Source organism: Chlorocebus sabaeus, chromosome 11 (assembly GCF_047675955.1).
Source record: "Chlorocebus sabaeus isolate Y175 chromosome 11, mChlSab1.0.hap1, whole genome shotgun sequence".
Lineage (NCBI taxonomy): Eukaryota > Metazoa > Chordata > Mammalia > Primates > Cercopithecidae > Chlorocebus > Chlorocebus sabaeus.
In genome coordinates, this window is record NC_132914.1 from 110,332,065 (window position 1) to 110,359,116 (window position 27,052).

At 47.0% G+C, this 27,052-nt stretch overlaps 1 protein-coding gene across 1 annotated transcript in view; it reads right to left on the bottom strand.

The window, feature by feature from the left end:
- Positions 1-1,896: 1,896 nt before the first annotated feature.
- The window catches only part of DRC10 (dynein regulatory complex subunit 10), a 34,509-nt gene continuing 9,353 nt past the window's right edge, over positions 1,897-27,052 (bottom strand). The window contains exons 2-5 of the mRNA XM_008004820.3: positions 13,137-13,958; positions 6,565-6,798; positions 4,067-4,138; positions 1,897-2,450 (exon numbers count right to left, since the gene is read on the bottom strand). Coding sequence (XP_008003011.3) covers positions 2,136-2,450; positions 4,067-4,138; positions 6,565-6,798; positions 13,137-13,865 — 1,350 coding nt within the window. The 5' untranslated portion in view covers positions 13,866-13,958 and the 3' untranslated portion in view covers positions 1,897-2,135. The remainder of the gene's footprint in view (positions 2,451-4,066; positions 4,139-6,564; positions 6,799-13,136; positions 13,959-27,052) is intronic.

Sequence of the window (27,052 nt, forward strand, 5' to 3'; positions counted from 1 at the left end):
GCTGCAATGTGCATTTTAAACATATAGAATGTTTAAGCTTCCTGGAACTTTCACAAACAATTAGTTACTTATGTCCAACTCAGTTTTTCCTGAAATATCCATTTCTCTTTTGCCTTCCCATCTTCCCCTTACTTTCCATAGACATAGGCCAGAAATACCTCTCTTTCCTGGCTGGGCATGGTGACTCACGCCTGTAATCCCAGCACTTTGGGAGGGGGAGGCCAAGGTGGGTGGATCACTTGAGGTCAGGAGCTTGAGACTAGCCTGGCAAACATGGCAAAACCCTGTTTCTACTAAAAATACAAAAATTAGCCCGGCATGGTGGCGCATGCCTGTAATCCCAGCTACTCGGGAGGCTGAGGCAGGAGAAATCACTTGAACCTGGGAGGCAGAGGCAGTAGTGAGCTGAGATCCAACCAGTGCACTCCAGCCTGAGCAACAGAGCAAGACTTAAAAAAAAAAAACCAAAAAACTCTGTTTCCTCCCAACTACAGTAAAATCTGGCAATAGCCCGAGGTAACACTAAAGGGTAACTGACACCAGGCTGTGGTGTATGTAAGGCAGTTGGGGGTGGTGAGGACGGGGGCAACTTACTCTCTACCATCTAAAGGGGGCTGCTGCTGCTGAGCCCTAGAAGATGTACAAGCCTGGGATATCTGGATGATTCGATTTTTTTTCCAGGAAAGGGAGAGTGCTGGATTTCTATGTGGTGGCCCTCAGTTTTTTAAATGCTGACAAATAATTTAAAAATAATTGTCCAGGCCAGGTGTGATGGCTCATGCCTGTATTCCCAGTACTTTGGGAGGCCTAGGCAGGAAGATTGCTTGAGGCCAGGAGTTTGAGACCAGCCTGGGCAACACAGTGAGACCCTGTCTCTCTAGCCACCTTTTTTTGTTTGTTTTGTTTTGTTTTATTTAGTCTTGCTGTGTCACTCAGGCTGGAGTGCAGTGGCACAATCTCAGCTCACTGCAATCTCCACCCTCCCAGACTCAGGCAATCCTCCTACCTCAGCCTCCCAAGTAGCTGGGACTACCAGCATGTGCCACCATGCTGGGCCAATTTTTTTATTTTTTATAGAGACAAAAAATAAAACATGGGGTTTTGCCATGTTTCCCAAGCTGGTCTCAAACTTCCGAGCTCAAGTGATTTGCCTGCCTCAGCCTCCCAAAGTGCTGCGAGTACAGGTGTAAGTAACCATGACTGGCCTAAACATTTTTTACATTTAAAAAAAAAAGAAAGTATTTTCTGGTGTTTTCCTGAAGCAGGTCATAAGACTCTCATGTGAGAGGTGCCCTCCCTATACCCTGAGGAAAGTTATATCCTTATTTCTGAAGACACAGGGACACAGAGAAGAATCTAAACACACAGGTCTTGCTAAATTTCCCCCAGCTTACTACCAGTAGATCATACCTTTTCTGCCCTATTATGTATCACCACAACTATCTACTCTTCATCAAATGTAGCGTAAAAGCGCACAGGCTCAACTGTTTCTTCGGGTCTACATTTCCTCATGAAGGCTCCGGTGTCATGTAAAACTTACATTAAATCAATTTATATGCTTTAAAAAAAAAAGTTGTTTTAAATAATTGTTCAGCTCCCTGGAATGTGAAGCTGGGGCTGCTGTGACCTCAGGACTCCCTCTGAGCTTTCACAGTGCTGGAGCGGGGGAAGTTGCAGGCAAATTAATCCCAGAACAGGGTTGGGGGCCGCCTGAAACCTGAGGCCCTGCCCCTCCTGGAGTTCCCTGCCTGCTTCTGTGCCCTCTATGGGCAGCTGGGACCCACACCCCACTGCCCTGGTGGGTGATGTGTCCATCATGGCCATGGCAGCTTCCGGGCTGCAGCTGGGGTCTGGTTGCCCAGTAAGGCTGAAGTAAGGAACCATCATCTCCGGGCTGACATCCCAGGCTGCACGCTCCTCGTGGAAACGCCATCTGTGAGCTGGACACACATAGTCCACAGCCCTGGGTAAAGAGATTTATTCATAGAGCGTTCCCTTCAATGCGGCTTCAAATACTTTTTAATTTATTAAATAAAAACATCATGAAAGCCATGAATCTAGTGCTCTCTATCCCGGTGGCTTCCTGGCCTGGTCTCTGGGAGGATAAAGGTCAGTAGCAGGCTGGGGTGGAGAGCTCATTTCTTGCCTTTGCCCTTCTCCTTGCCTTTCTGCTTGCCCTTCTCCTTGCCCTTTGCTTTGCCCTTGCCCCGCTTCTTCTTGGATCTGAGCAGGGAGCGCACCAGGTATCCCTTCCAAAAGGCCTGGATTAACGTGGCCGCCCGCACCATGCGCACCATCTCCTGCTCTGCCTCCATCCTTTTCTTGGAGTTGATCTCTCGTTCTTCCCGGATCTGCACAAACTCTTCCACCAGCACTTTGTGCCTCCGCTTCAGCTCCTCCAGAGCGATCTTCTCCTCCCTGTGAACAGCTTCCAGATCCTCCAACTCCTCCTGGGGCGAGGGGTGGGGCTGGGGTCACCATGCATAGAGCGCCTCCTCCCACCCTCCTCCCTAAGGCCCCCCACCCTTCCCAAATGGGCTTCTGCCCCAGCGATGCCCCTAAGCTAAGCTGTTCAGCATCTCGGTCCCAGTGAGGTGGATGGGGAGAGGGGATGGGCTCCATCCCAACTCTAGGAAAGACCCCATTGAAATAATTTCAGGAACAGGAAAAGAACACGGGCTTGTGAGTTGGGCAGACTTAGTTTTAAGTCCCAGCTCTGCCACACCTCAACTGACTTCACCTTTCAGGCTTCCGTTTTTCCTCATCTGAAACATGAGGACGATTCCAAACCCAGGGGCTGTTTCTAGGATTAAATGGCCTGATGGACACAATGTACTGGACATGATGCCAGGCACACAGTGGGGACACAAGAAATGGAGGCTGCTGCCATAAAAGCAGTCTGTTCCACAAGACACCAGAGGAGAAGGAACTTTCTCAAGCCTCAAACGGAGTTCCAGAGTTTTTCCTTATGTCTAACCATAGCCTCTCCTGCTGTCATTTACACCTGTTTTCCTTCCTTCCACTGACGTTTACCCAGCATCTACAAAAAGCAGAGCACTGCCAGAGAACACAGAGCTGGGTGGACAAGGTCCCTGCCCTCAACCAACCCACAACCCTCATGCGGCCCAGAGAAATGAGAGTCCCAGCCTGCAAAGCTCCCCTCTCCAGGCCCTGACAGTTGCCCAGGACAAGATTCTGACTTGCCCTCCTCTGAAGAGCACACCTGGCTTTGGCTCACTCTGGCTCGTGTTACCTCCAGTGCTCCCCAGGCTTCTCTGGCCTCTGGGTTGGAGCCATGGGCCACCAATGTTATCCCAGTGCTGGGTGAAGGGTTTGGGGGTGTCTCCATTTGAAGGTTCTCACCCCCTGAGCACTTCCTCCAGGCCAGACCCGATGCTGGGCACACACGCAGCTATGGTGTCTCACCCAATCCCTGCCAGGGTCCCAAGATGGTAATTACTGCCTCTGCTAATCAGATGCAGAAACGGGCTTGGGAAGGTCAAGTACCTTGCTTAAGGCCACACAACTGGCACATCTCAGGTGCTCAATAAAAACTGGCTGAGTGACTGAGTGACGCGGTAGAGGCAGGCTCCCATCTGAGTCTGTGGGGAGGAGCTCCAGCTTGTGGGGGTGCTGGCAGGAGCCCATCCAGAGGAGTATAGGATGTGGACACTAGATGGAGCCATGATCATTAGGCCCAGGGTCAGGCCCTTCTAGCCAGTCGCTTTTTTTTTTTTTTTTTTAATAGAGACTGGGTCTTGCTTTGTTGCCCAGGCTGGTCTTGAATTACTGAGCTCAAGCGATCCTCCCACCTCGGCCTCCCAACGTGCTGGGATTACAGGCATAAGCCACCACACCTGGCCTTGCAGCTTCTGGCTCTTTTCTTTCCCACCTCTCATTCTGCCCCAGGCTGGACAAACCATTTAAACAGAGGCAGGTGTTCCCCGCAGAGAGGCTCAGAACTTTGCCCACTCCATGGACCATCCCAAGGCTGCTCTTCCCATTCATCCCATTCCTGAAAGTCTTGGGAAAAGCACGAAAGAGAGACTTATTCAGCGACAAATACCTGCTTCTCACCCATCTCTGTATCATATTTCTGGATCCAGTTCTCGATTTCCGTTTCTACTTTATATTTCTTCTAGAAAAGATCCAATTTGTCATTGTTTGATGAAATATATTAACAATCAACAGCACTGAGCCCTCTGTGCATCACCAGGCCCTGTGGCAGGTGCTTGACATGCCTCGCCTATTGAATCCGCACAAGGAGGTTCTCTTTTCTCCATTTCACAGGCAAGGAAACTGAGGCTCAGACATGCTATCTCACTTGCCCAAGGTGACAGAGCTAATGGGTGGCAGACCCTGAATTTGAAACCAGCAGCCTGGTTCCAGGACATCCTAGGCAGAGGAAGCAGCAGGTGCAAAGGCCCTGAGGTAGGAACAAGCTTGTGTTGTTTAAAGGACAGAAATCGGCCTGGCGTGGTGGCTTACGCCTGTAATCCCAGCACTTTGGGAGGCTGAGGCAGGCAGGTCACTTGAGGCCAGGAGTTTGAGACCAGCCTGGCCAACATGCCAAAACCCCATCTCTACTAAAGATACAAAAATTAGCTGGGCATGATGATGCACGTCTGTAATCTCAGCTACTTGGGAGGCTGTTTCTTGAACCCAGGAGGCGGAGGTTGCAGTGAGCTGAGATCACGCCACCACACTCCAGCCTGGGTGACAGAGCGAGACTGTTTCAAAAAATAAAAATTAAAAAAAAAAAAAAAAAGGACAGAAATCGAGTCAGTGTGGCTGGAAGGGAGTGGTGAGCAGGGTAGTGGTCCCCAACAAGGTCCAAGGGAAAGGCTGTGTTACAGAGGGAGTGTCAGCAAGAGGAGGCTGTATTCTCAGGAAAGGGTGAGGTAAAGCCACTGGGTGATATAGATGCAGTGGAGGGACCTGATCTAATCTTGTTTTTAAAAGATTATTTCCACCATAAAAAGCAATGAAGCACTGATCCATGCTACAACATGGGTGAACCTTGAAAACACGGTGCTAAATAAAAGATTCCAGACACAACTGCCACAGAGGATTCCATTCATATGAAGTGTCGAGAATAGGTGAATCCACAGAGACAGAAAGCACATTAGTGATTGCAAGGGACAGGGGTAAGAAGAGAATGGGGAGTAACTTCTTAACGGATATGGAGTTTCATTTTGAGGTGATAATGTTTTGGAACTAGATAGAAGTGGTGGAATTGGGGTCGCACAACTTTGTGAATATACTAAATGACACTGAATTGCTCATTTTAAAATGGTTTCATATTATATAAGTTTCACCTAAATTAAAAATAAACAGGCTGGGCCAGTGGCTCATCCCAACCGTTTGGGAGGTTGCGGTGGGAATAGGAGAATTGCTTGAGGCCACAAGTTCTAGACCAGCCTGGGCAACATAGCAAAACCCTGATTCCACGAAAATTAAGAATTTTTTTTCTTTTGAGATGGAGTTTCACTCTGTTGCCCAGGCTGGAGTGCTGTGGTGCGATCTCGGCTCACTGCAACCATACCTCCTGAGTTCAAGCAATTCTCATGCCTCAGCCTCCCAAGTAGCCTGGATTACAGGTGCACGCCACCACGCCTGGCTAATTTTGTATTTTTAATAGAGACAGGGTTTCATCACATTGGCCAGGCAGGTCTTGAACTCCTGACCTCAGGAGATCCGTCCGCCTCGGTCTCCCAAAGTGCTGGGATTACAGGCGTGAGCCACCGCGCCCGGCCAATAATAATAATTTTTAATTAGCCAGACGTGGTGACATGCCCCAGTAGTCCCAGCTATTCACGAGGGCTGAGATGGGAGGATCGCTTGAGCCCAGGAGTTGGAGGCTGAAGTGAGCTATGATCACGCCACTGCACTCTGGCATGGGTGACAGAGTGAGACCCTGTCTCAAAATCAATCAATCAATCAACCTCTTAATCCTACAGAGCAAGAGCACTTAGCTTGGGCACCATGGATAGGCCAGCTTCAGGGGGTCTGGGCTCCCTGGGGAACTGTCCACTAGGATGTATATGTGCATCTGTGCCTTCTTGCTGGGGGAGAGGCCTGTGGCTTCCATCAGATGCTCAAGAGCGTGACACTAAGAGACTGGGGACAAGTATTAAAAAGGGTGCCTTTTACGAGGAAAGAGATTTGGAAGTTGGGTGTGTGCTAGGCCTGGGTCTTGGCTGAGATGATGAAGGCAAATGGTTTTGGGTTTTTTCAAGAGACAAGGTTTCACTCTCTTGCCCTGGCTGGAATGCAGTGGCGCAGTCGTGATTCACTGCAGCCTCCAAACTGCTGGGCTAAAGTGATCCTCCTGGCTTAGCCTCCCAAGTAGCTGGGACACATTGGCTCGGATTTGGGCCTTCCCTGCTCCTGTGCCCTTCCCCTCCACCACACCACTTCCTGAGTAGCTGGTGCAGCCCTGCCCTGCCCAACACTGCTGGACCTCCAGGAGTGATGGGACAGTCCCACCCGTCCCCCGCCCCAGGGGCCCCACCGGCCCATCCTCCCTGCTTCCCGCTTCCCACTTCCCACTTCCCGGGGCACCTTCCTCAGCGCCTGCTCCGCCTCCCGGTTCTCCATGACCAGGTTGTAAAACTGTGACTGCAGCTGCAGGATCTCCTGCTGGATCTTGGCTACCCTGGCCTGTGATGCCCGGAAATCGGCTTTCTGCTGCTTCTCGGCCTCCTGCTTAGTGCGAAGGAGGCTGTTCTCTGAGAACTTGAGCACCTGGTGCAAGTGGTTTTTCAGTTCTTGGATCACAAAGTTCTCCTTTTCCACCTGAGCCAGGAAGAGAAAGGGCTCTGTTAACACCTCCATGCCCAGCCGGGCACAGTGGCTCACACCTGTAATCCCAACACTTTGGGAGGCTGAGGCAGGTGGATCACCTGAGGTCAGTAGTTTGAGACCAGCCTGGCCAACATGATGAAATCCCATCTCTTCTAAAAATACAAAAATTAGCCGGGCATGGTGGTACATGCCTGTAATCCCAGCTACTCGAGAGGCTGAGGCAGGAGAATTGCTTGAACACGGGAAGTGGAGGTTGCAGTAAGTGGAGATATCACACCACTACACTGTAACTTGGGTGACAGAGTGAGACTCCATCTCAAGAAAAACCCTCCATACCAACTGACAGTCACCAGAGGCTGGCACCACTGCATCCTCCCTCGGGGCCAGGCATGCCACCTGGGTTATTATCTCTCTAATCGCACCCCCAACCCCGCAGTGGAGGTCAGGGACAGCCTGATAACAGACAAGAAAGCTGAGGCTCAAGGAGGTGGCTTCATCTGTCTGGGGTTGCCCAGCTCAACGGGGGCCTGAAGCTAGGTTTGTCTGACCTCGAGCCCACGTTCTTGGCCACCACTTTCTATTTCCTTGCACGAATGAAGGGTACAAGCTTGTTGGATTGAGGCCACAGGGGAGGACCGGGACAGCAGTGATCCTCCTCTTGGGGACACAGGAGGGGAGGCCCAGCTGGCAGACACTTGGTGGGGTGCATGAAGGTGTGCGATGAACACAGGCTGCAGGGATCACCACCAGGCTCTCTCCTGAGGGCCTATGCCTGGCTTGTCCCCTGCCTTGGGTGGATTCTCGAACAGGAATTGGGGTGGAGGATGAGACAGTTTTGTAAAGAAGCCCTCAAGGCTTCTTATATACACTAGAGTCTCCCTCTGAGCACAGTGGTGCTATGGCTGCTCACGTCACCTTGGGCTTGGGTCAGCTGGCAGCAGGCCTGCCGGGCATCTGCTCACCTCCTGCACACTGGGGGCAGGGAGGCAGCGCCTTTGGGGCAAGCCCATCCTGCAGGCAAGGCTTGAGGCACCAGGAGCTCGGAATATGACCGGCAGTCAGAGCTCTCTCCTTGTAGACTCCCCACACGTGCCTGATTGGTGTCTCCCCTCATTGTACACTGAGGTTCAATGACATGAAATTTGTCCACCTGGCAAAAATGGCATTTGACCCCAGGTCAGTCCAAGGTGAAGCCCCAAGCTGGTTCTAGCACCTGAATGAGACCAGCACGGCCACCTGTGTCCCTCTGCCTATTCCTAGATGATGCTCCTTCCACCTTACAAGTAACCTCACTGCCCGAGGGCTCAGCTGCCCGTCCTCTGTCCACTCAGCAAGTATACATCATGCCCCTCTTTTGGACAGGCTTACTAGGGACACAGTGGCAGGCTGAAAGAGACAAGGTCCCCTTTTCTTGTGGAGGAGCCAAACCTCTCAAGACCACACATACCACACACAGATATGTTATCCACAAAGTTGGGTGAATGTTACCAACAAAGTCAGATGAATGCTTTAAAGGACAACTTCAATGCGAAGTGCCCAACCCAGCACCAGGGAGGAGGGTAGTGAATAGCTTCCCAGGGCCTTGAACCTCTCATCAGTGGTGGGGGATAGAAACAGAAGGGCCTGTGACAGTGCAGCCTGGCTACCGCCCATGTCTGTTCTCCCCAGAGAGGCTGTGGGGTAGAATGTGGAACATAACACGGCCCGGTGACAGGTGGCAGGTCCTTCCTAGCAGCGCTCTCTGCTGGGTGTGGCTACAAGATGGGCGTGGAAGTTCTGTGTGCCACCTCCACATGTGTCCTTAAGGGGCAGAACCAAGCCCTCTCCTCCCCTTTCCTCCTTCCTGTTGGCTGGACTGGGGGCCACATGATGGGGAAAGCTGGAGCTGCCATCTTGGCCCACAGGCAGAAGTCCCACGTGGGGTCAGCAGGAAAGTCACATCGAAGAAGCCAGACCTCTGACAACTTGGGGAGCAGAGATGCCACACCAGCTCCGGTATTTCCACTACAGAGAAATATATTGCCGTCTTAACTAAGCCAAAGCTATTTTGGGTGTCTCTGTTATAGCAGCCAAATCTGTACTCACACATCATCTCACAGGATTTTTGTAAAGATTTAGAGAGAAAATGTATGTAAAACAAATACACTGTATGTGTCCAATATGACAATTATTATTAGGTTTGGGATCATGCTACCGTTTCTTTTTTTTTTTTTTTTTTTTTTGAGATAGGGTCTTGCTCCGTAGCCCAGGCTGGAGTACAGTGGTGCGATCTCAGCTCCCTGCAATCTCTGCCTTCTGGGCTCAAGTGATCCTCCCACGTCAGCCTCCTGAGTAGCTGGGACTACAGGTGTGCACCACCACACCCAGCTAATTTTGTCTTTTATGTAGAGACGGTGTTTCACCATGTTGCCCAGGCTGGTCTCGAACTCCTGAGTTAAAGTGATCCACCTGCCTTGGCCTCCCAAAGTGTTGGGATTACAGGTGTGAGCCACCACACTCCCATTTCCCTTCTTAAAAATTCTTCTAGCTGGTGTGATATGCCTATAATCCTAGCTACTCAGGAGGCTGAGGCTGGAGGATCCCTTGAAGCTAGGAGTTCAAGACCAGCCTGGGTAACAGAGTAAGACCCCATTTCTTTCCTTTCTTTTCTTTTCTCTTTTCTTCTCACCCTTTCTTTCCTTTCCTTCCTTCCTTCCTTTCTTTCTTTTAATTGAGACAGAGTCTCACTCTGTCACACAGGCTGGAATGTGATGGCACGATCTTGGCTCACTGCAACCTCCACTTCCTGGGTTCAAGTGATTCTCCTGCCTCAGCCTCCCAAGTAGCTGAGATTATAGGTGCCCGCCACCACACCCAGCTAATTTTTGTATTTTTAGTAGAGATGGGGTTTCACCATGCTGGTCAGGCTGGTCTCGAACTCCTGACCTTAGGTGGTCCACCCGCCTCGGCCTCCCAAAGTGCTGGGCTTATAGGCATTAGCCACTGCGCCCAACTAATTTTTTGTATTTTTTTTTAGTAGAGACAGGGTTTCGCCATGTTGGCCAGGCTGGTCTTGAACTCTTGACCTCAAGTGATCCATCCGCCTCAGCTTCCCAAAGTGCTGGGATTATAGATGTGAGCCACCACATCTGGCCAGAGACCCCATTTCCAAAAAAAGAAAAAAATTAGGCATGGTCACATGTGCCTGTAGTCACAGCTACTTGCGAGGCTGAGCCAGGGGGATTGCTTGAGCCCAGGAGTTCAAGGCCAGCCTGGGCAACATAGTGAGACCATGTCTCTACAAAACTTTAAAAAATTAGCCAAGAGTGGTGGCGCATGTCTGTAGTTTCAGCTACTCAAAAGGCTAAGGCAGGAGAATCGCCCAGGAGGTCAAGGCCACAGTGAGCTATGATCGTGCCACTGCACTCCAGCCTGGGTGACAGAGCAAGATCTTGTCTCTAACACTAAAAACTTCTAGAGACCAAATTCCTTGATTAGGTCTCCAGGCCCCATGTGATCTGTCTCCTTCCCCTGCTTTCCCAGCCCATCTTTCCCCTTCCCTCTAGCTCACTGGCATTCTCTGGGTTTCTGAACTAGCCACGCTTATTCCTATCTCATGACTGAGGTACACTCTACCCTCCACCTGGAACAGGGGTTGGCAAACTATGGCCCACAGGTCGAATCCAGCCAGTCACTTGTATTTGTAAGTAAAGTTTTGTTGGAACACTGCCCATTCATTTATATATTGTTTGTGGCTGCTTTCCCCCTATAACAGCAGAGCTGAGTTGAGTAATTGCAACAGACCATCTGGCCCACAAAGCCTAATGTATTTACTATCTAGCCCTTTGTAGAAAAAGTTGCGACCAAGTGCTGTGGCTCACACCTGTAATTCCAGCACTTTGGGAGGCTGAGGTGGGAGGATCACTTGAGACCAGAAGTTCAAGACCAGCCTGGCCAACATGGCAAAACTCTGTCTCTACTAAAGGATACAAAAATCATCCAGGCATGGTGGCACATGCCTGTAATCCCAGCTACTCAGGAGGCTGAGGCACAAGAATCACTTGAACCTGGGAGATGAAGGCTGCAGTAAGCTGAGATCACACCACTGTATTCCAGCTTGGGCATAGACTAAGATTGTCTCAGAAAAAAAAAAAAAAGTTTGCTACTCCGTAGCTTGGAAGGTTCTTCCTCACTGTACTTGCCTGGTTCACGCCCTCGCATTCTTCATATCTTGGCTTCAATGGCCCTGACCCTTTTGGTATAAGTTGAGTTCTCCTGTAACACTCCCTTATAGCACATTGTCCTTCTCAAAACTGTAATTAAATGAGTTTTTAATTCCTACCTTCCTTATTGTGAACTCCATGAGGCTGCAACCACATGGGCTTATTTATAAGACCTGGTACCTAGTAAGTACTTACAATAATTTGTGGAGTAAATGAATTTAAAAAAAGAAAGAAAGAAAGAAAAGCTATTTAGGCCAGGCGCAATCCCGGCACTTTGGGAGGCCAAGGCGGGCAGATCACTTGGGGTCAGGAATTCAAGACCAGCCTGGCCAACATGGTGAAACCTCATCTCTACTAAAAATAAAAAAATTAGTTGGGCATTGTGGCAAGCACCTGTAGTCCCAGCGACTCGGGAGGCTGAACCAGAATTGCTTGAACCCAGTATGTAGAAAATGAAATAAATAGAGGTTCCTCTTCAAAGGGACTTTCCTCCCAGTCTAATTCAGAATAGGTAGTAACCTCTCTTAGAACCAAAATTTACTCAAAGACCTGTGCTAATATTCTTCAATTCAGCTAGCTATAATAAAGAAATCAATAGGCCAGTCGCCATGGCTTACGCCTGTAATCTCAGCATTTTGGGAGGCCAAGGCGGGTGGATCACGAGGTCAGGAGATCGAGACCATCCTGGCTAATATGGTGAAACCCCGTCTCTACTAAAAATAAAAACAAAATAAAAATTAAAAAAATTAGCCAGGCATGGTGGCAGGCACCTGTAGTTGCAGCTACTCGGGAGGCTGAGGCGGGAGAATGGCGTTAACCCAGGAAGCAGAGCTTGCAGTGAACCGATATCGTGCCACTGTACTCCAGCCTGAGTGACAGAGCAACAGTCCGTCTCAAAAAAAAAAAAAAGAAAATAAGAAATCAATATACTCTGTTCTTAGCTCCCACATTTTAGCTTAGATATTTGCCCTGGCATACCTGAACCAGTCTGAGCAAGCATTAGGTGATAGCCTACTCGTCTTCCTTATTTGGAGGTGTTTTTCCCTCTCTCAGCATTCCAGAAGTTACTTCCTCTCTTCCTTTGTTCCCCTCTGCCTTTGCCTCTTTTGGGAAGTTCTAAGCTGCTAGCCAATCGGGTTGAGTACAGAATGTGAGGTCCGTTCCAGGCAATGGAAACTGGACACAGCAGAGGGTGGATGCGTCAGGTTATAAATGACCCTGTCTCTTCTGTTCACGTGTGCTCTCGTGGGAAGACTGCTAGTGAGTGGCACCCTTTCTGCAGAAAGTAAACTAGCCTTGCTGAGAGATCCTTTGTCTCAGTGTTGATTTTGGTGACACCAAGTATGCATTCCCAACACAGGAGGTGGAGGTTGCAGTGAACCAAGATATTGCCACTGCACTTTAGCCTGGGTGACACAGCAAGACTCCATCTTTTAAAAAAAAAAAAATCATGGGGGAGGCCGGGCACAGTGGCTCATGCCTGTAACCCCAGCACTTTGGGAGGCCAAGGCAGAAGGATCTCTTGAACCCAGAATTTCGAGACCAACCTGGGCAACGTAGCAAGAGCCCATCTTTACAAACAATCAAAAAATTAGCCAGCCATGGTGACACACACCTGTAGTCCCAGCTACTTGGGAGGGTGAGATGGGAGGATTGCTTGAGCCTGAAAGATGGAGGCTGCAGTGTGCTGTGATCATGCCACTGCACTCTAGCCTGGGCGACAGAGTGAGACCCTGTATCAAAAAATCAGTCAATCAATTGGCCAGGCGCAGTGGCCAGCACTTTGGGAGGCTGAGGCAGGAGGATCATTTGAGGTCAGGAGTTCCAGACCACCCTGGCCAACATGGCGAAAACCCATCTCTACTAAAAATACAAAAATTAGCTGGGCGTGGTTGTGTATGTCTGTAATCCCAGCTACTTGGGAGGCTGAGGTGGGAGAATCACTTGAACCCAGAAGGCAGAGGTTGCAGTGAGTTGAGATCATGCCACTGCACTCTGCCCTGGACAAAGAGCGAGACTACATCTTAAAAAAAAAAAAAAAAAAATCAATCATTGAGGAAAAACCCAACCAACAAAAAAGATTTGTGTCACTCCTTCAGTAATTTCAGCAGTACTATGAAACAATACCTCTGCATTCCTGTTCTTCATTCTCTCCGCCAATTCATTTTCAAGAGTATCGATGATTTGTTGGTTATTACTATTCTGTCTATTGATATCCTGTATGAACTGGGCCTTATCCCTCGCTTCCATGGGACTAGTGACTAGTTTTTCAAATAGGAAACCACGAAGCTCTATTAGGCTGTCAATAAAATTCTGGGCTTCTGCACTTCTACTCTGCGTCTGCATCTGCAGGAGCCTAGCAGCCTGTGGGTTGCTAAGCAAGAGTCTCAGGACATTCTTGGTGGAGTCTTTGATCTGCTGCGTAAGTGGTGAGAGGCTGGATTTCTGCAGCTCTATGGAAAGGAGGCGGTCTCTGAGCCACCCTTCCTCCTCAGCCTCTTCCTGCTCCTGCAATTGCCTTTCTTTCTCCTTCAGGCACCTGATGTTTTCCAGGAGGAGCTGGCAGAGATCCTCGTGCTCTCTCACTGCCCTCATGATGTCCTCCCCCAGCACCCCCTCCACATCCTCTCTGTTGGATGCCACATATGACAGCAGGGTCACCAGCTCCACCTTGTTGATCGCCTCATCCAGGATGGACATGATCCTTTTGGCCTCAATGGTGGTGAGTTTGGTCCTAGAGGGAACCAAGGGTTTTAGTGGGTCAGCTGGCCTTTTAGATGGGTCTGTCTTTGGCCCTATTCTGGTGACGGCAGGGGCCTGATACAAAGGGGCCATGGCAAGAATGTCTAAAGCCATCTTGTGAGCAGCCCTCTGTGCCTCTGTAGGTCCGCAGAGATGGAGACTTCGGTAGACTACTTGGGTTTCATGCTTTTATTGTCTCTGGCCATCCTGCAAAAGGAAGAGGTAGGTGTGAGTGTAGCTGTGCTGACATCTGTGCGGTTAGTGTGGCTGCAGAAACCACAACTGTTGACATTAAGAGTTCATCTTAGGTCCTCTGTCGCTTTTACACAGAACTTTTCTCTGGAAGCAGTTTTCAGCTTTGAGGGTGTTAGGGCCACAAGGGCAGGAAGACCAAGCCTGGAGGCGTCTCAGGCACATGTGTCAGGCAGGGACTAGCCAGGAAGACAGATGCCATTCTAAGGATTTAAAACCAGAGACTGGTTACCTCAGTGATGGGAGAGTTGAGAGGCCAACCAGGGGAAGACAAAGCCATCCCACAATTGTCAATGGCAGGAAGCCACTACATGAAGAGGTGGTGAGCCTGGGGCCCAGGGTCACCCAGGGGAAGCTTGAACTACAGCCATCAGTTCCCAGAGGAGCTAGAGACATTGCCGGAAATGCAGGTGAAAGAACGGTGGCAGTGGGGGAGGAGAAATACCTTGGTTTCTCTCTTTCTACTGCCCTTGGCCAAAACCAGCAGGAAACCAACTGACAAGGGAGCCTGGGCAATGGAACCGCAGGCGTCAGCCTAAGTCTGAGCAGGACAGGGACAGGGACAGGGCAGACAGTGGTTAAGACTAACAGGACTAGGAATGGCACATTTTCACTGATTTTAAAGTTGTTTTTTTTTGTTTTGTTTTTTTGTTTTTTTGAGACAGAGTCTTGCTCTGTCGCCCAGGCTGCAGTACAGTGGCACGATCTCGGCTCACTGCAACCTCCACCTCCTAGGTTCAAATGATTCTCCTGCCTCAGCCTCCTGAGCAGCTAAGACTGCAGGCGCACACCACCACGCCTGGCTAATTTTTGTATTTTTAGTAGAGACAGGGTTTTGCAATGTTGGCCAGGTTGGTCTCAAACTCCTGACCTCAGGTGATCCACCTGCCTTTGCCTCCCGAAATGCTGAGATTACAGGCCTGAGCCACCACGCCGGCCATTTTTAAGTACTGATTTTAAAAATTGGTGGCATGGATGGTGGTGAAATATAACTTTGAAATACAATTTAAAAAACCGTTTCACTAAATGCGATGTTGCATTCTGAATTGGATTCTGGAGTGGAAAAAGGACATTAGTGGAACTGGAGAAATCCAAATCCAAATCCAAATCTAGTCTAAAGTTTAGTTAATAGCATTGTACCAACATTAATTTTGTAGGCACTCTGTTACCCTGGCTGGAGTGCAGTGGTGTGACCATGGCTCACTCCAGCCTCAACCTACTGTGCTCAAGTGATCCTCCTGTCTCAGCCTCTCAGGTAGCTAGGACTACAGGTGCTCGATGCCTGGCTAATTTTTTAACTTTTTGTAGGGATGAGCTCCACTATGTTGCCCAGGCTGATTTTGAACTCCTAGGCTCAAGCAATCCTCCTACCTTAGCCTCCTAGTGTTGGGAATACAGACATGAGCCACCGTGACGGGCCTAATTTTGTGGTTTTCACAAACACATCAAGTTTATCTAAGATGTTAACATTAGGGGGAGCTGAATGGAGGGCATACAGGAACTCTCTGTACTATCTTTGCAACTTTTCTATAAATCTACATTTATTACAGAGTAAAAAGCTTAGCTAAAAGACTGTTTCAGGCCAGGCCTGGTAGCTCACACCTGTAATCACAGCACTTTGGGAGGCCAAGGCAGGCATATTACCTGAGGTCAGGAGTTCAAGACAAGCCTGGCCAATGTGGCGAAACTCCGTCTCCACTGAAAATACGAGAGAATGCCAGGCATGGTGGTGCGTGCCTGTTACTTGGGTTAATCCCAGTTACTTGGGAAGCTGAGGCATGAGAATCTCTTGAACCCAGGAGGTGGAGGTTGCAGTAAGCCAAGTTTGCATCACTGTACTCCAGCCTGGGCAACAGAATAAGACTCTGTTTCAAAAGATAGATAAGTAAATAAATAACTGTTTCAGAAAAATCTGTAGGGCAGAGATCAGTAATTTATATTGCTTTCATAGTACCATGGCTAAAAGTACTAGATTTTCACAGCCCCACTTGGGTTCAAATCCTTGCTGGGGGTCTCTGGGCTGCTCATTTAATCTTCCAGAGCTTAGGCTTCCTCAGCTGTAAAACAGGAGTCCTCAGGATCAATGAGAAGCTTCAGCACAGGGCCTGCATGCTGTAAAAGTTCAGTAAATAACTAATAGCATTAACACAGGAAAACGAAAATCCCAAATCCAGGACTTTAGTGATTTCTGATGCAACTATCAAACGAACACCTGCTGCCTTGGCCAGGCACAGGGGCTCACGCCTGTAATCCTAGCACTTTGGGAGGCTGAGGTGGGAGGATCGCTTGAGCCCAGAAGTTCAAGACCAGCCTGGGAAACATAGCAAGGCCTCATCTCTTAAAAAAAAAAAAAAAAAGAGAGAACACCTACTGCCCAGGATGTCTGTCCACCCGCCAACACCATGTCTCAGATGGACACCCACCATAACATCCCCATCCCTCACCATGATTCTTCTTCTCTTCCCCCTTATCCTGTTTGTTCTCCAGGTTAAGTATCAGCATATGACATCCCTATATACACCTGTTTATTTGTTTATTGTCTGTCTTTCCCCCCTCTCCTAAGAAGCAAAGCACCAATGAAAGCTGTAAGTTACTACTTACAGGTTACCTGTGCCACTTTTATTTTCATATTATCTGTAGATGTGAGAAATGTTTTGAAGAAAGAATCATTAGGACTTGATGAGTGAAAGAGTTTTGAGTTTGGGTGACTGGTAGAGAAAGATGGGGCCCTTAAGAAACTATGGCAGAAATTGGGAGAGGAAGTTTGGAGGGGAGAACAATGAGCTCACTTTTAAACTCATTGAGCTCTAGTTGCCGTACTGCAGTGGACAATGGTGTCTTGGCCTTCCCATGATCCATTTCCTCTTTTTTTTTTTTTTTTTTTTGACACAGGGTCTCACTCTGTCACCCAGGCTGGAGTGCAGTGGCACAATCATGGCTCACTGCAACTTCGACTTCCTGGGCTCAAACAGTCCTCCTGCCTCATGCTCCCAAGTAGCTGGTACTACAGGCACGTGCCACCATGCCCAGCTAATTATTGTATTTTTATTTGTGTAGAGATAGGGTCTCGCTGTGTTGCCCAGGAGAAGGAAGTGACACTTGAAGCCACAAAGATATCTTCAACTCACCAAACCAAAGAGCACACCAAGAGAATGGCAGGGAATCAAAGAAACACCTAAAGTGACTAAGAACGAAAAAGAAAGGCCAGATCAGGTGCTAAGGATGTTTAGTTCCTTGGCAAGGCAGAATGAATTCAAAATCAGTCCAGGTGTCATGGTTCACGCCTGTAATCCCAACACTTTGGGAGACTGAGGCAGGAGGATTGCTTGAGCACAGGAGTTTGAGGCTGCAGTGAGCTATGATCAGGCCACTGCACTTCAGCCTGAGCAACAGAGGGAGACCGTCTCTTAAAAAAAAAAAAACAAAAAAACAAAACAAAACAAAAAAACAACCAGAAGCCCCTTTGGGAGCAGAGGACTGAGGATTATCTTCAGTCACTTTGGTTCACACACACTTCCTGTTCCCTAATTAATCTCATGAGATCCTTTGAGGCTTTTCCTGAAGACAAAGTTTTAGGAGGCTGGGCATGGTGGTCACACCTGTAATCTCAGTACTTTGGGAGGCCAAGGAGGGAAGATTGCTTTAGCTCAGGAGTTCAAGATTAGCCTAGGCAACAAAATGAGACCTCTACAAAAAGTTAAAAAAAAGAAAATTAGGCCGTCACAGTGGCAGGTACCTGTAGTCTCCGCTATTTGGGGAGCTGAGGCAGGAGGACTGCTTGAGCCGGGGAGGTTGAGACTGCAGTGAGCCATGATTGCACCACTGCACTCCAGCCTGGGTGACAGAGCAAGACCCTATCTCTCCTCTTTTTTTTTTTTTAGCCGGAGTTTTGCTCTTGTCGCCCAGGCTGGAGTGCAATGGTGTGATGTTGGCTCACTGCAACCTCTGCCTCCCAGGTACAAGCAGTCTCCTGTCTCAGCCTCCCCAGTAGCTGGGATTACAGGCATGTGCCACCATGCTAGCCTAATTTTGTATTTTTAGTAGAGACAGGGTTTCAGCATGTTGACCAGGCTGGTCTCGAACTCCTCAGGTGATCTGCCCACCTCAGCCTCCCAAAGTGGTGGGATTACAGGTGTGAGCCACTGCGCCAGGCCTAGATCCTATCTCATAAGTGAAAAAAAAGTTTTAGGGACAGCCATGGAGCTTTCTCAGCCTCTCTGAGGATGAAGGATCTTTGCTCATGGCCACAGGATGAATGTGAACAAGGTAGTTAATGAATGCAGTCCTCTCCATTGTACCCCAAAGCTCTCAGGCATAAATCAAAACGCCTGAATTCTTCAGAGAATGCTGCTGGAAATGCAACATTATATGAAATGTTTCCAATTTGCTTTCAGCCAAATTACCTCTTTTGCTTTAAAGGGCAAACTTGTTTTCTTTGATTATGATGAGACCCATCAGTTCTTGACAGCTCATTTTCGTGAACAAGAAAAAGCCTGTGGAACTAGGATTGAGGGGAAATGCATCTGACTCTGACGACAAAAATGACTGGAGAATCTCTTTTCCTTGAATCCTAATATGATCATTTCAAGTCCTTTTTAATGCCACTAACCTTAATATTTAAATCATTTCCAACTTAAGCATCTCCTTTTAAAATTCCTGCCCTGAGAGTGAAGCAAATTGTTAATGGATGGGAAACTTTAATTGGATATTCCCTTTATTTGTCATTAATTCTGCTGATGAACTTCATAAATGGAAATATATCTTTATCATGCAAATTATACCTCATCTTCATTCAAACAGGCTTGTTGGATATTTTATTACTTTCACTCTTAGAATATTTTGAGGAAAAAAAAAGATTTGAACTAAATTATATATTTTTTCCCCCTGGAGAGAAGGAAAAAACCCAACACTTACAACTACCCTACAAATCCAAACGGGCACGTGGAAAAGTCAGAGGGTGTTAAAAAAAAAAAAAAAAAAAAAAAAACCCGAAACAACTGGAGTGTGGAAGATGGATTTTTCTCTCTCTTTTTAAATTTACTCTTAATTTAGGTTGTGGGGTACATGTGCAGGTTTGTTATACAGGTAAATTACATGTCATGGGGGTTTGGTGTACAGATTATTTCATCACCCAGGTAATAAGCACAATACCTGATAGGTAGTTTTTCCATCCTCGTCCAGATCTCATTTTAAGGAATACCATTTTAACATTAGCTAAGTAAGTTCTTGAGAACTTACTGTGTAGCAGACACTGTTCTGAATGCTATATACGAACTAATTCCTTTAATCCTTGCAAGAACCCTAGGAGGTAGGTGCTATTACCTCTATTTCACAGATGAAGAAAGGGAGACAGAGAGAGGTTAGATGATTCTAGTTAGTTTACAGCTAGGAAGTGACAGAGCCAGCACCCCATTAGCAGTAGTCTGTCCAGTCTCTTGATTTGAAGATTGACTTCTGGCCAGGCGCAGTGGCTCACGCCTGTAATGCCACCGCTTTGGGAGGCTGAGACAGGTTGATCACTTGAGGTCAGGAGTTTGAGACCAGCCTGGCCAACATAGTGAAACCCTATCCCTACTAAAAATACAAAAATTAGCTGGGTGTGGTGGTGGGCACCTGTGGAGGCTGAGGCGGAAGAATTTCTTGAACCTGGGAGACAGAGGTTGCAGTGAGCCAATATCACACCACTGCACTACAGCCTGGGTGACACAGTGAGATTGCGTCTCAAAAAAAACAAAACAAAAAACAAAAAAAACAAGGTCTTGCTATGTTGCCCAGGCTGGTCTTGAACTCCTGGGCTCAAGAGGAATTTTCTTTTTAGCCTCAGAAAGATCTCACTACCCTCCAAACCTCTAGCTTTCTTCGAACTCTGTATGTTTTATCTGAGTCTTTCAAGTTTAGAGAGGGGGAAAGGGAGGGGCTAGAAAGAAGCAATAGATTCATGATGAAACCTGCTATCCGAAGCAACTACTATACAGTAGGTGCTCAATACAGAAATCACTGTTGCGGTTGGGCTCGGTGTCTCACACCTGTAATTCCAGCACTTTGGCAGGCCAAGGCAGGTGGATTACCTGAGGTCAGGAGTTTGAGATCAGCCTGGGCAATATGGCAAAACTCCGTCTCTACTAAAAATACAAAAATTAGCCGGGTGTGGTAAAACATGTCTGTAATCCCACCTACTTGGGAGGCTGAGGCAGGAGAATCACTTGAACCGGGGAGATGGAGGTTGCAGTGAGCTGAGATCGCACCACTGTACACTCCAGTCTGGGTGACAGCGTGAGACTCCATCTCAAAAAAAAAAAAAAAGAAAAAGAAAAAAATCACTGTTGAATAAATGAGATGCCAAACCCAGATTTACCAATAGGCCTGTCTCCTCACTGGGAGATGCTGGCATAATAGGATAATGTTGTTTTGCAAAATATATATGTCCTGAATTGGAGTCAGAAAAGAGAGTCATATTTTCTTTTTTTTTTTTTTTTTGAGACGGAGTCTCGCTCTATTGCCCAGCCTGGAGTGCAGTGGCGCAATCTCCGCTTACTGCAAGCTCTGCCTCCCGGGTTCACGCCATCCTTCTGCCTCAGCCTCCCGAGTAGCTGGGACTACAGGTGCCCGCCACCACGCCTGGCTAATTTTTTACATTTTTAGTAGAGACGGGGTTTCACCATGTCAGCCAGGATTGTCTCGATCTCCTGACCTCATGATCCACCAGCCTCGGCCTCCCAAAGTGCTGGGATTACAGGCGTGAGCCACTGTGCCTGGCCAAGAGTTATATTTTCATGATAAAACTGTAGGCCAAGAATTGGCCTATGAATTGTTTTGCATCCCTTTACTCAGGGCTTGGAATTTTTTAAATAAAAGATTTAAATGTAATTAAGTTTTTACTTTTTCATAGTTGAGTGGTTTCTTTTTTTGCCTTTCTGTGACTAGTTTTGAACTATTACCCAATCCTCCTCTCTCGTTCTTTTTGAGAACCTGTGTTTTACGGTTTATAATTGGTCTGTAAAAGATTCCCAGGCTAGGGCTGCAGCAGTGAAAGCTGGAGGTATTGACAGATGGGACCCTGTTTGTAATGCTGCCTGGGTGGCTGTAGGCTCTAGGATTATCTGGTGCTTTGGAGACAGAGGACACGGGATAGTGACTCAGGTTGGGAGGGAATGTGCCCCCCTCCCCGGACAGATTTCTATGTTGCTGGTTATGATGAAATACTTTCCACTGGCCACAAGCTATATAGCCTTGGGCAAGTCCTCTTGATCTTCTGGGCTTTCATTTCCTCATTACTGAAGTGGAAACTAAAAACACATCTGGAATGCAATTCCAGCATCACACCACTTCCTGGCTGTGTGGCTTTGGGTAAGTCGATTAACCTCTCCAAGCTTTGGTGTTCTACCTGTGAAATGGGGACACAGCACTGTTGTGGGAATGAAATGAAATCCTTGCTCAAAAGTGTTACATTTTTATGACTTTTAGTACTACTTCAAAAATTATATGTTAATATCAAACACTTTAATATTTCTTAAAATAGATTATTCAACAAAATAATATGGTATATGTTTTTGTGTCAAAGGCTTTATAAACAGCCAAAACAGAAGCAGTTTTTACTCCTTTTTACTATTTCGTTTTTAATTTTGCTGGTTTCTACATTATTCATGTTCTCCTGTTAGTGACTGAAGAAGACTGAGTTCCCTTAAATCACTCCCTATTGTCCAGTCTCCCCTCCTTATCAATCAGTTCATCAGGAACTTTAATTCCTCTTTTGGTTACAGTGTCACTTTAGAAATGCTTATTTCTGGTTATATCTAACTGTAGACAGTATCACTTCGGCAGTTTCAGACAGAAAGATTTCCTAGTAGTGAATTTAGATTATTCTACCATCAACTTCTCCAACTTGAAAAAAATATTTAACTACTACACACCTATTAGAATGGCCAAAATCTAGAACACTGACAACTCCAAATGCTGGTGAGGACGTGAAGCAGAAAACTCTGTCATTGTTGGTGGGAATGCAACATGGTGCAGCCACTTTGGAAGACGGTTGTTTTCTTACAAATTTAAACCTGCTCTTACTGTACGATCCAGTAATTGCACTCCTTGGTGTTTACCCAAAGGAGTTGAAAATGCATGTCCACACAAAAACCTGCACACAAAAAATGCTTATGGATATTTATAGCAGCTTCATTCACAACTGCCAAAATTTGGGAGCAACCAAGATGTCCTTCAGGAACTGAATAGCTAAATAAACAGTAGTGCATCCAGACAATGGAATACAGGATTATTCAGCGTTAAAAAGAAATGAGCTGTCAAGCCATGAAAAGACATGGAAGAAACTTAAATGCATATCACTAAGTGAAAGAAGCCAATCTGAAGAAGCTGCATATGGTATCACTCTAACTATATGACATTCTGGCAAAGGCAAAACTATGGAGATAGTAAAAAGATCAGTGTTGTCTAAGGGCTGGGGGAAGGGAGGGATGAATAGGCAGAATAGGGAGGATTTTTAGGGAAGTGAAAATACTATGTACCTTACTACAATGATGGATACCATCGTTATACATTTATCCAAATTCACAGAATGTACACCACCAAGTGTGAACCCTTATCCCTTATGTAAACTATGGAATTTGGATGCTGCTGCTGATGTGTCAATGTAGGTTCATCAGCTGTAACAAATGCACCTCTCTGGTGGGGGAGGTTGATGGTGGTGCAGGCTGTTCATATGGGAATAGGGAGTATATGGGAACTCTCTCTACCTTTCTGTCAATTTTGCTGTGTATCTAAAACTGCTTAAAAAATAATATCTTAGGGTTGCAACCCTTTATGGGGCAGTGAAATCAATTTGCCGACTGGAACTCGTGTTAAAAATAAATGAAACAGGGTCAGGCACGGTGGCTCACGCCTGTAATCCCAGCACTTTGGGAGGCCGAGGCGGGTGGATCACCTGAGGTCAAGAGTTTAAGACCAGGCCAGGCGCAGTGGCTCACGCCTGTAATCCCAGCACTTTGGGAGGCCGAGACGGGAGGATCACGAGGTCAGGAGATCGAGACCATCCTGGCTAACACGGTGAAACCCCATCTCTACTAAAAATACAAAAAATTATCCAGGTGCGGTGGCGGGCGCCTGTAGTCCCAGCTACACGGGAGGCTGAGGCAGGAGAATGGCGTGAACCCGGGAGGTGGAGCTTGCAGTGAGCCAAGATTGCGCCATTGCACTCCAGCCTGGGCGACAGAGCAAGACTCCGTCTCAAAAAAAAAAAAAAAAAGAGTTCGAGACCAAGCCTGGCCAACATGGTGAAACCCCGTCTCTACTAAAAATACAAAAATTAGCAGCGCATGATGGCGGGCACCTGTAATCTCAGCTACCTGGTAGGCTGAGGCAGGAGAATTGCTTAGACCGGAGAGGCGTAGGTTGCAGTGAGCTGAGATTGCACCACTGCATTCCAGCCTGGGCAACAGAGAGGGGCTCTGTCTCAAAAACAAAACAAACAAAAAACAGCCTATCTCAAACCCCTCCTGCTCTCAGGCACTAACGTATAATGTTACTTTATGTCAGAAACCAACCCCCCATGAACAATTTCTCCCTGGATTAACAATTTCTCATTCTTTAGGTCTTAGCTCAATGGCTACCCCTTCTCAGACAGGAACACACAGCACTTTACAACCTGTGGAAACTCTCTCACCTTTCCTGCATGGTACTAATCACGCGTGTAATTTTTTTTTTACAGCTCTATTGAGGTGTAATTTACATTACCATAAAATTCACCCATTGTAAGTGTAAAACTCAATGACTATTTTTGTAAATGAATCTAAAGTTGCCACATCAGTTTTAGATACAATCCTGTTTTAGAACATTTCTATCACTCCCCCAAATTCCCATGAGCTAATCTGCAAACAATCTCTGTTTCCACTCACATTTTTTTGTTGTAGTTGTTTTGTTTTTGAGACTGAGTCTCGCTCTGTTGCCCAGGCTGGAGTACAGTGGCGTGATCTCGGCTCACTGCAACCTCCACCTTCCAGATTCAAGCAATTCTCGTGCCTCAGCCTCCCAAGTAGGTGGGATTACAGGTGCACGTCACCACGCTTGGCTAATTTTTGTGTTTTTAGGAGAGACAGGGTTTCACCATGTTGCCCAGGCTGGTCTTGAACTCCTGGCCTCAAGTGATCAACCTGCCTTGGCCTCCCAAAGTGCTGGGGATGCAGGCGTGAGCCACTGCCCCGGCCTCTACTCACATTTAACTTTCCTGGATAGTTCATATAAATGGGATCATGCAGTATGTAATTGTTTGCATCTGACTTTTTGCTTAGCACAATGGTTTTCAACCTGGGGCAACTTTGCCCTCCAGAAGACACTTGGCAATAATCAGAAGATGCATTTGCTTGTCACAGCTGAGAGAAGCTACTACTGGCATCTTGTGGGTAGAGGCTCATAATACTGCTAAATATCCTACAATTGGCAGGATAGTCCCCCATAACAAAGAATTATCTCACCCAAAATGTCAGTAGAGCTGAGGTTGAAAAATTCTGCCTTTTTTTTTTTTTTTTTTTTTTTTTGAGACAGAGTTTCCCTCTTGTTGCCCAGGCTGGAGTGCCATGGCGTGATCTTGCCTCCCTGCAACCTCTGCCTCCCGGGTTCAAGCGATTGTCCTGCCTCAGCATCCCGAGTAGCTGGGATTATAGGCATGTGCCACCATGCCCAGCTAATTTTTTTGTATTTTAGTAGAGATAGGGTTTCTCCATGTTGGTCAGGCTGGTCTCGAATTCCCTACCTCAGGTGATCCACCTGCCTCAGCCTCCCAGAGTGCTGGGATTTACAGGTGTGAGCCACCATGCCCAGCTGACTTTTTTTTTTTTAAATAGATAGGGTCTTACTCTGTCACCCAGGCTGGAGTGCAGCAGTGCAATCACGGCTCACTATAGCCTCGACCTCCCCAGGCTCAGGTGATCCTCCCACTTCAGCCTCCTGAATAGTTGGGACTACAGGTGCATGCCACCATGCCTGGCTAATTTTTGTATTTTTTGTAGAGATGGGGTCTCACTTTGTTGCCAGGCTGCTCTCAAACTCCTAAGCTCAAACGATTGTCCTGCCTTGGCCTTCCAAATTGCTGGGATTACAGGCGTGAGCTACTGGGCCAAAAACCCTCGACTTAATATGTTTTTGAGGTTCATCCAGGTTGTAGCAATTATTAGTATTTCATTCCTGTATAGAATTTTATTGCTGTATAGCATTCCATTCTATGGAAATATCACGAGTTGTTTATTCATTCACCTGTTGATGACATTTGGGTTGTTTCCAGTTTTGGGCTGTTAAGAGTGATGTTGCTAAGAACATTTATATTTAAGTCTTTGTGTAGACTTATGTTTTCACTTGGGGGGCACCTTCCTAAGAGTGGAATTGCTAGGTTATGTGTTAGTTTATTTTTCATTTGTTTTATTTATTTACTTATTTATTTTTTGAGACAGGGTCTCGCTCTGTCACACAGACTGGAGTGCAGTGGAGCAACCTCAGCTCACTGCAACCTCCGCCTCCTAGGTTCAAGTGATTCTCCTGCCTCAGCCTCCCAAGTAGCTGGGAATACAGGGGCCCGCCAGCATGCCCTGCTAATTTTTGTATTTTTAGTAGAGACGGGGTTTTGCTATGTTGGCCAGGCTGGTCTCGAACTCCTGACCTCAGGTGATCCACCTGCCTGTGCCTCCCACAGTGCTGGGATTACAGGCATGAGCCACTGTGCCTGGCCTATGTTTAACTTTTTAAGAAACTGCCAACTATATTTCAGATTGGTGGTACCAATTGGTATTCTGCTGTACCTACCAGCAATATATGAAAGCTAGTTTGTTTATTTATCTACATGATGATATTTGGGATTGTCTTTTTGATTTTTAAATGTCTACTCAACTCTTTTGCCCATTAAAAAAATTGAGTTGTCCTCTTGAGTTATAAGAGTTATTTTTATTTTCTACATACAAGTCTATTATAAGACACATGATTTGCAAATATTTCCTCCATGTCTGTGTCTGTGGCTGATCTTTTCATTTTCTTATGAAAATATCTTTTGAACCTCAAAGTTTTTCTTTTTTATATATTTTTTTGAGACAGGGTTTTTCACTCTGTGGCCCAGGCTGGAGTGCAGCAGTGCAATCATGGCTCACTGCAACCTCCGCCTCTTGGGTTCAAGCGATTCTTCCACCTCAGCCTTATTTATTTATTTATTTATTTATTTATTTATTTATTGCGATGGAGCCTCGCTCTATCACCCCGGGGTTCAAGCGATTCTTCCACCTCAGCCTTATTTATTTATTTATTTATTTATTTATTTATTTATTGCGATGGAGCCTCGCTCTATCACCCCGGCGGGAGTGCAGTGGCACCATCTCGGCTCACTGCAACCTCCACCACCCGGGTTCAAGAAATTCTCCTGCCTCTGTAGGAACCTAGTTTTTAGATTCCTTCCTGGGCAGGGGTCGTCGCGAGAGACCACTCGACACGGAAGTCACAGCGGAGAGATTTATTGCTAGCGCGCTAGGGTCCTATGTCCGAAGCTGGCCACAGGACCCCGAATGCCTAGTACAGACAGTTTATAAAGGTAAAAACCACAGAAACTCACAAAGCTTGAGGCGCAAGATGATTGGAGCAGGTTATGGTCTGAGCAAGGTGTCTTACTCTGATTAGTTGGTTTGAACCCGCGTGGGGTATTTCTCGGACTTGTCTTTCTGTTTGAGTTCCGGGAATTTTGGGTGGGTGTTTTGGATAGCCACATGGACGTTGGGCAGGTGCTTTAGATGGCCACCTGGTCATTGGGCGGGTGCTTTAGGGCCTGGTGTGGCTTTTCTAAGCTTTTTAAGTTTCTAAGTCTCTAAGTCTCTAAGTTTCTAAGTCTAAAGTTTCTAAGTCTCTAAGTTTCTAAGTCTCTAAGTTTCTAAGTCTCTAAGTTTCTAAGTTTTTGTGGCCTATTTTCATTCCCTCCTCTTTTTGTGCCTTAGAAGCTCAATCTTGAGCCTCCTCTTCTGTCCTGAGGTCCTGGTATTGTTGGGTCAGGACCATAGCGTGTACAATGTTTAATT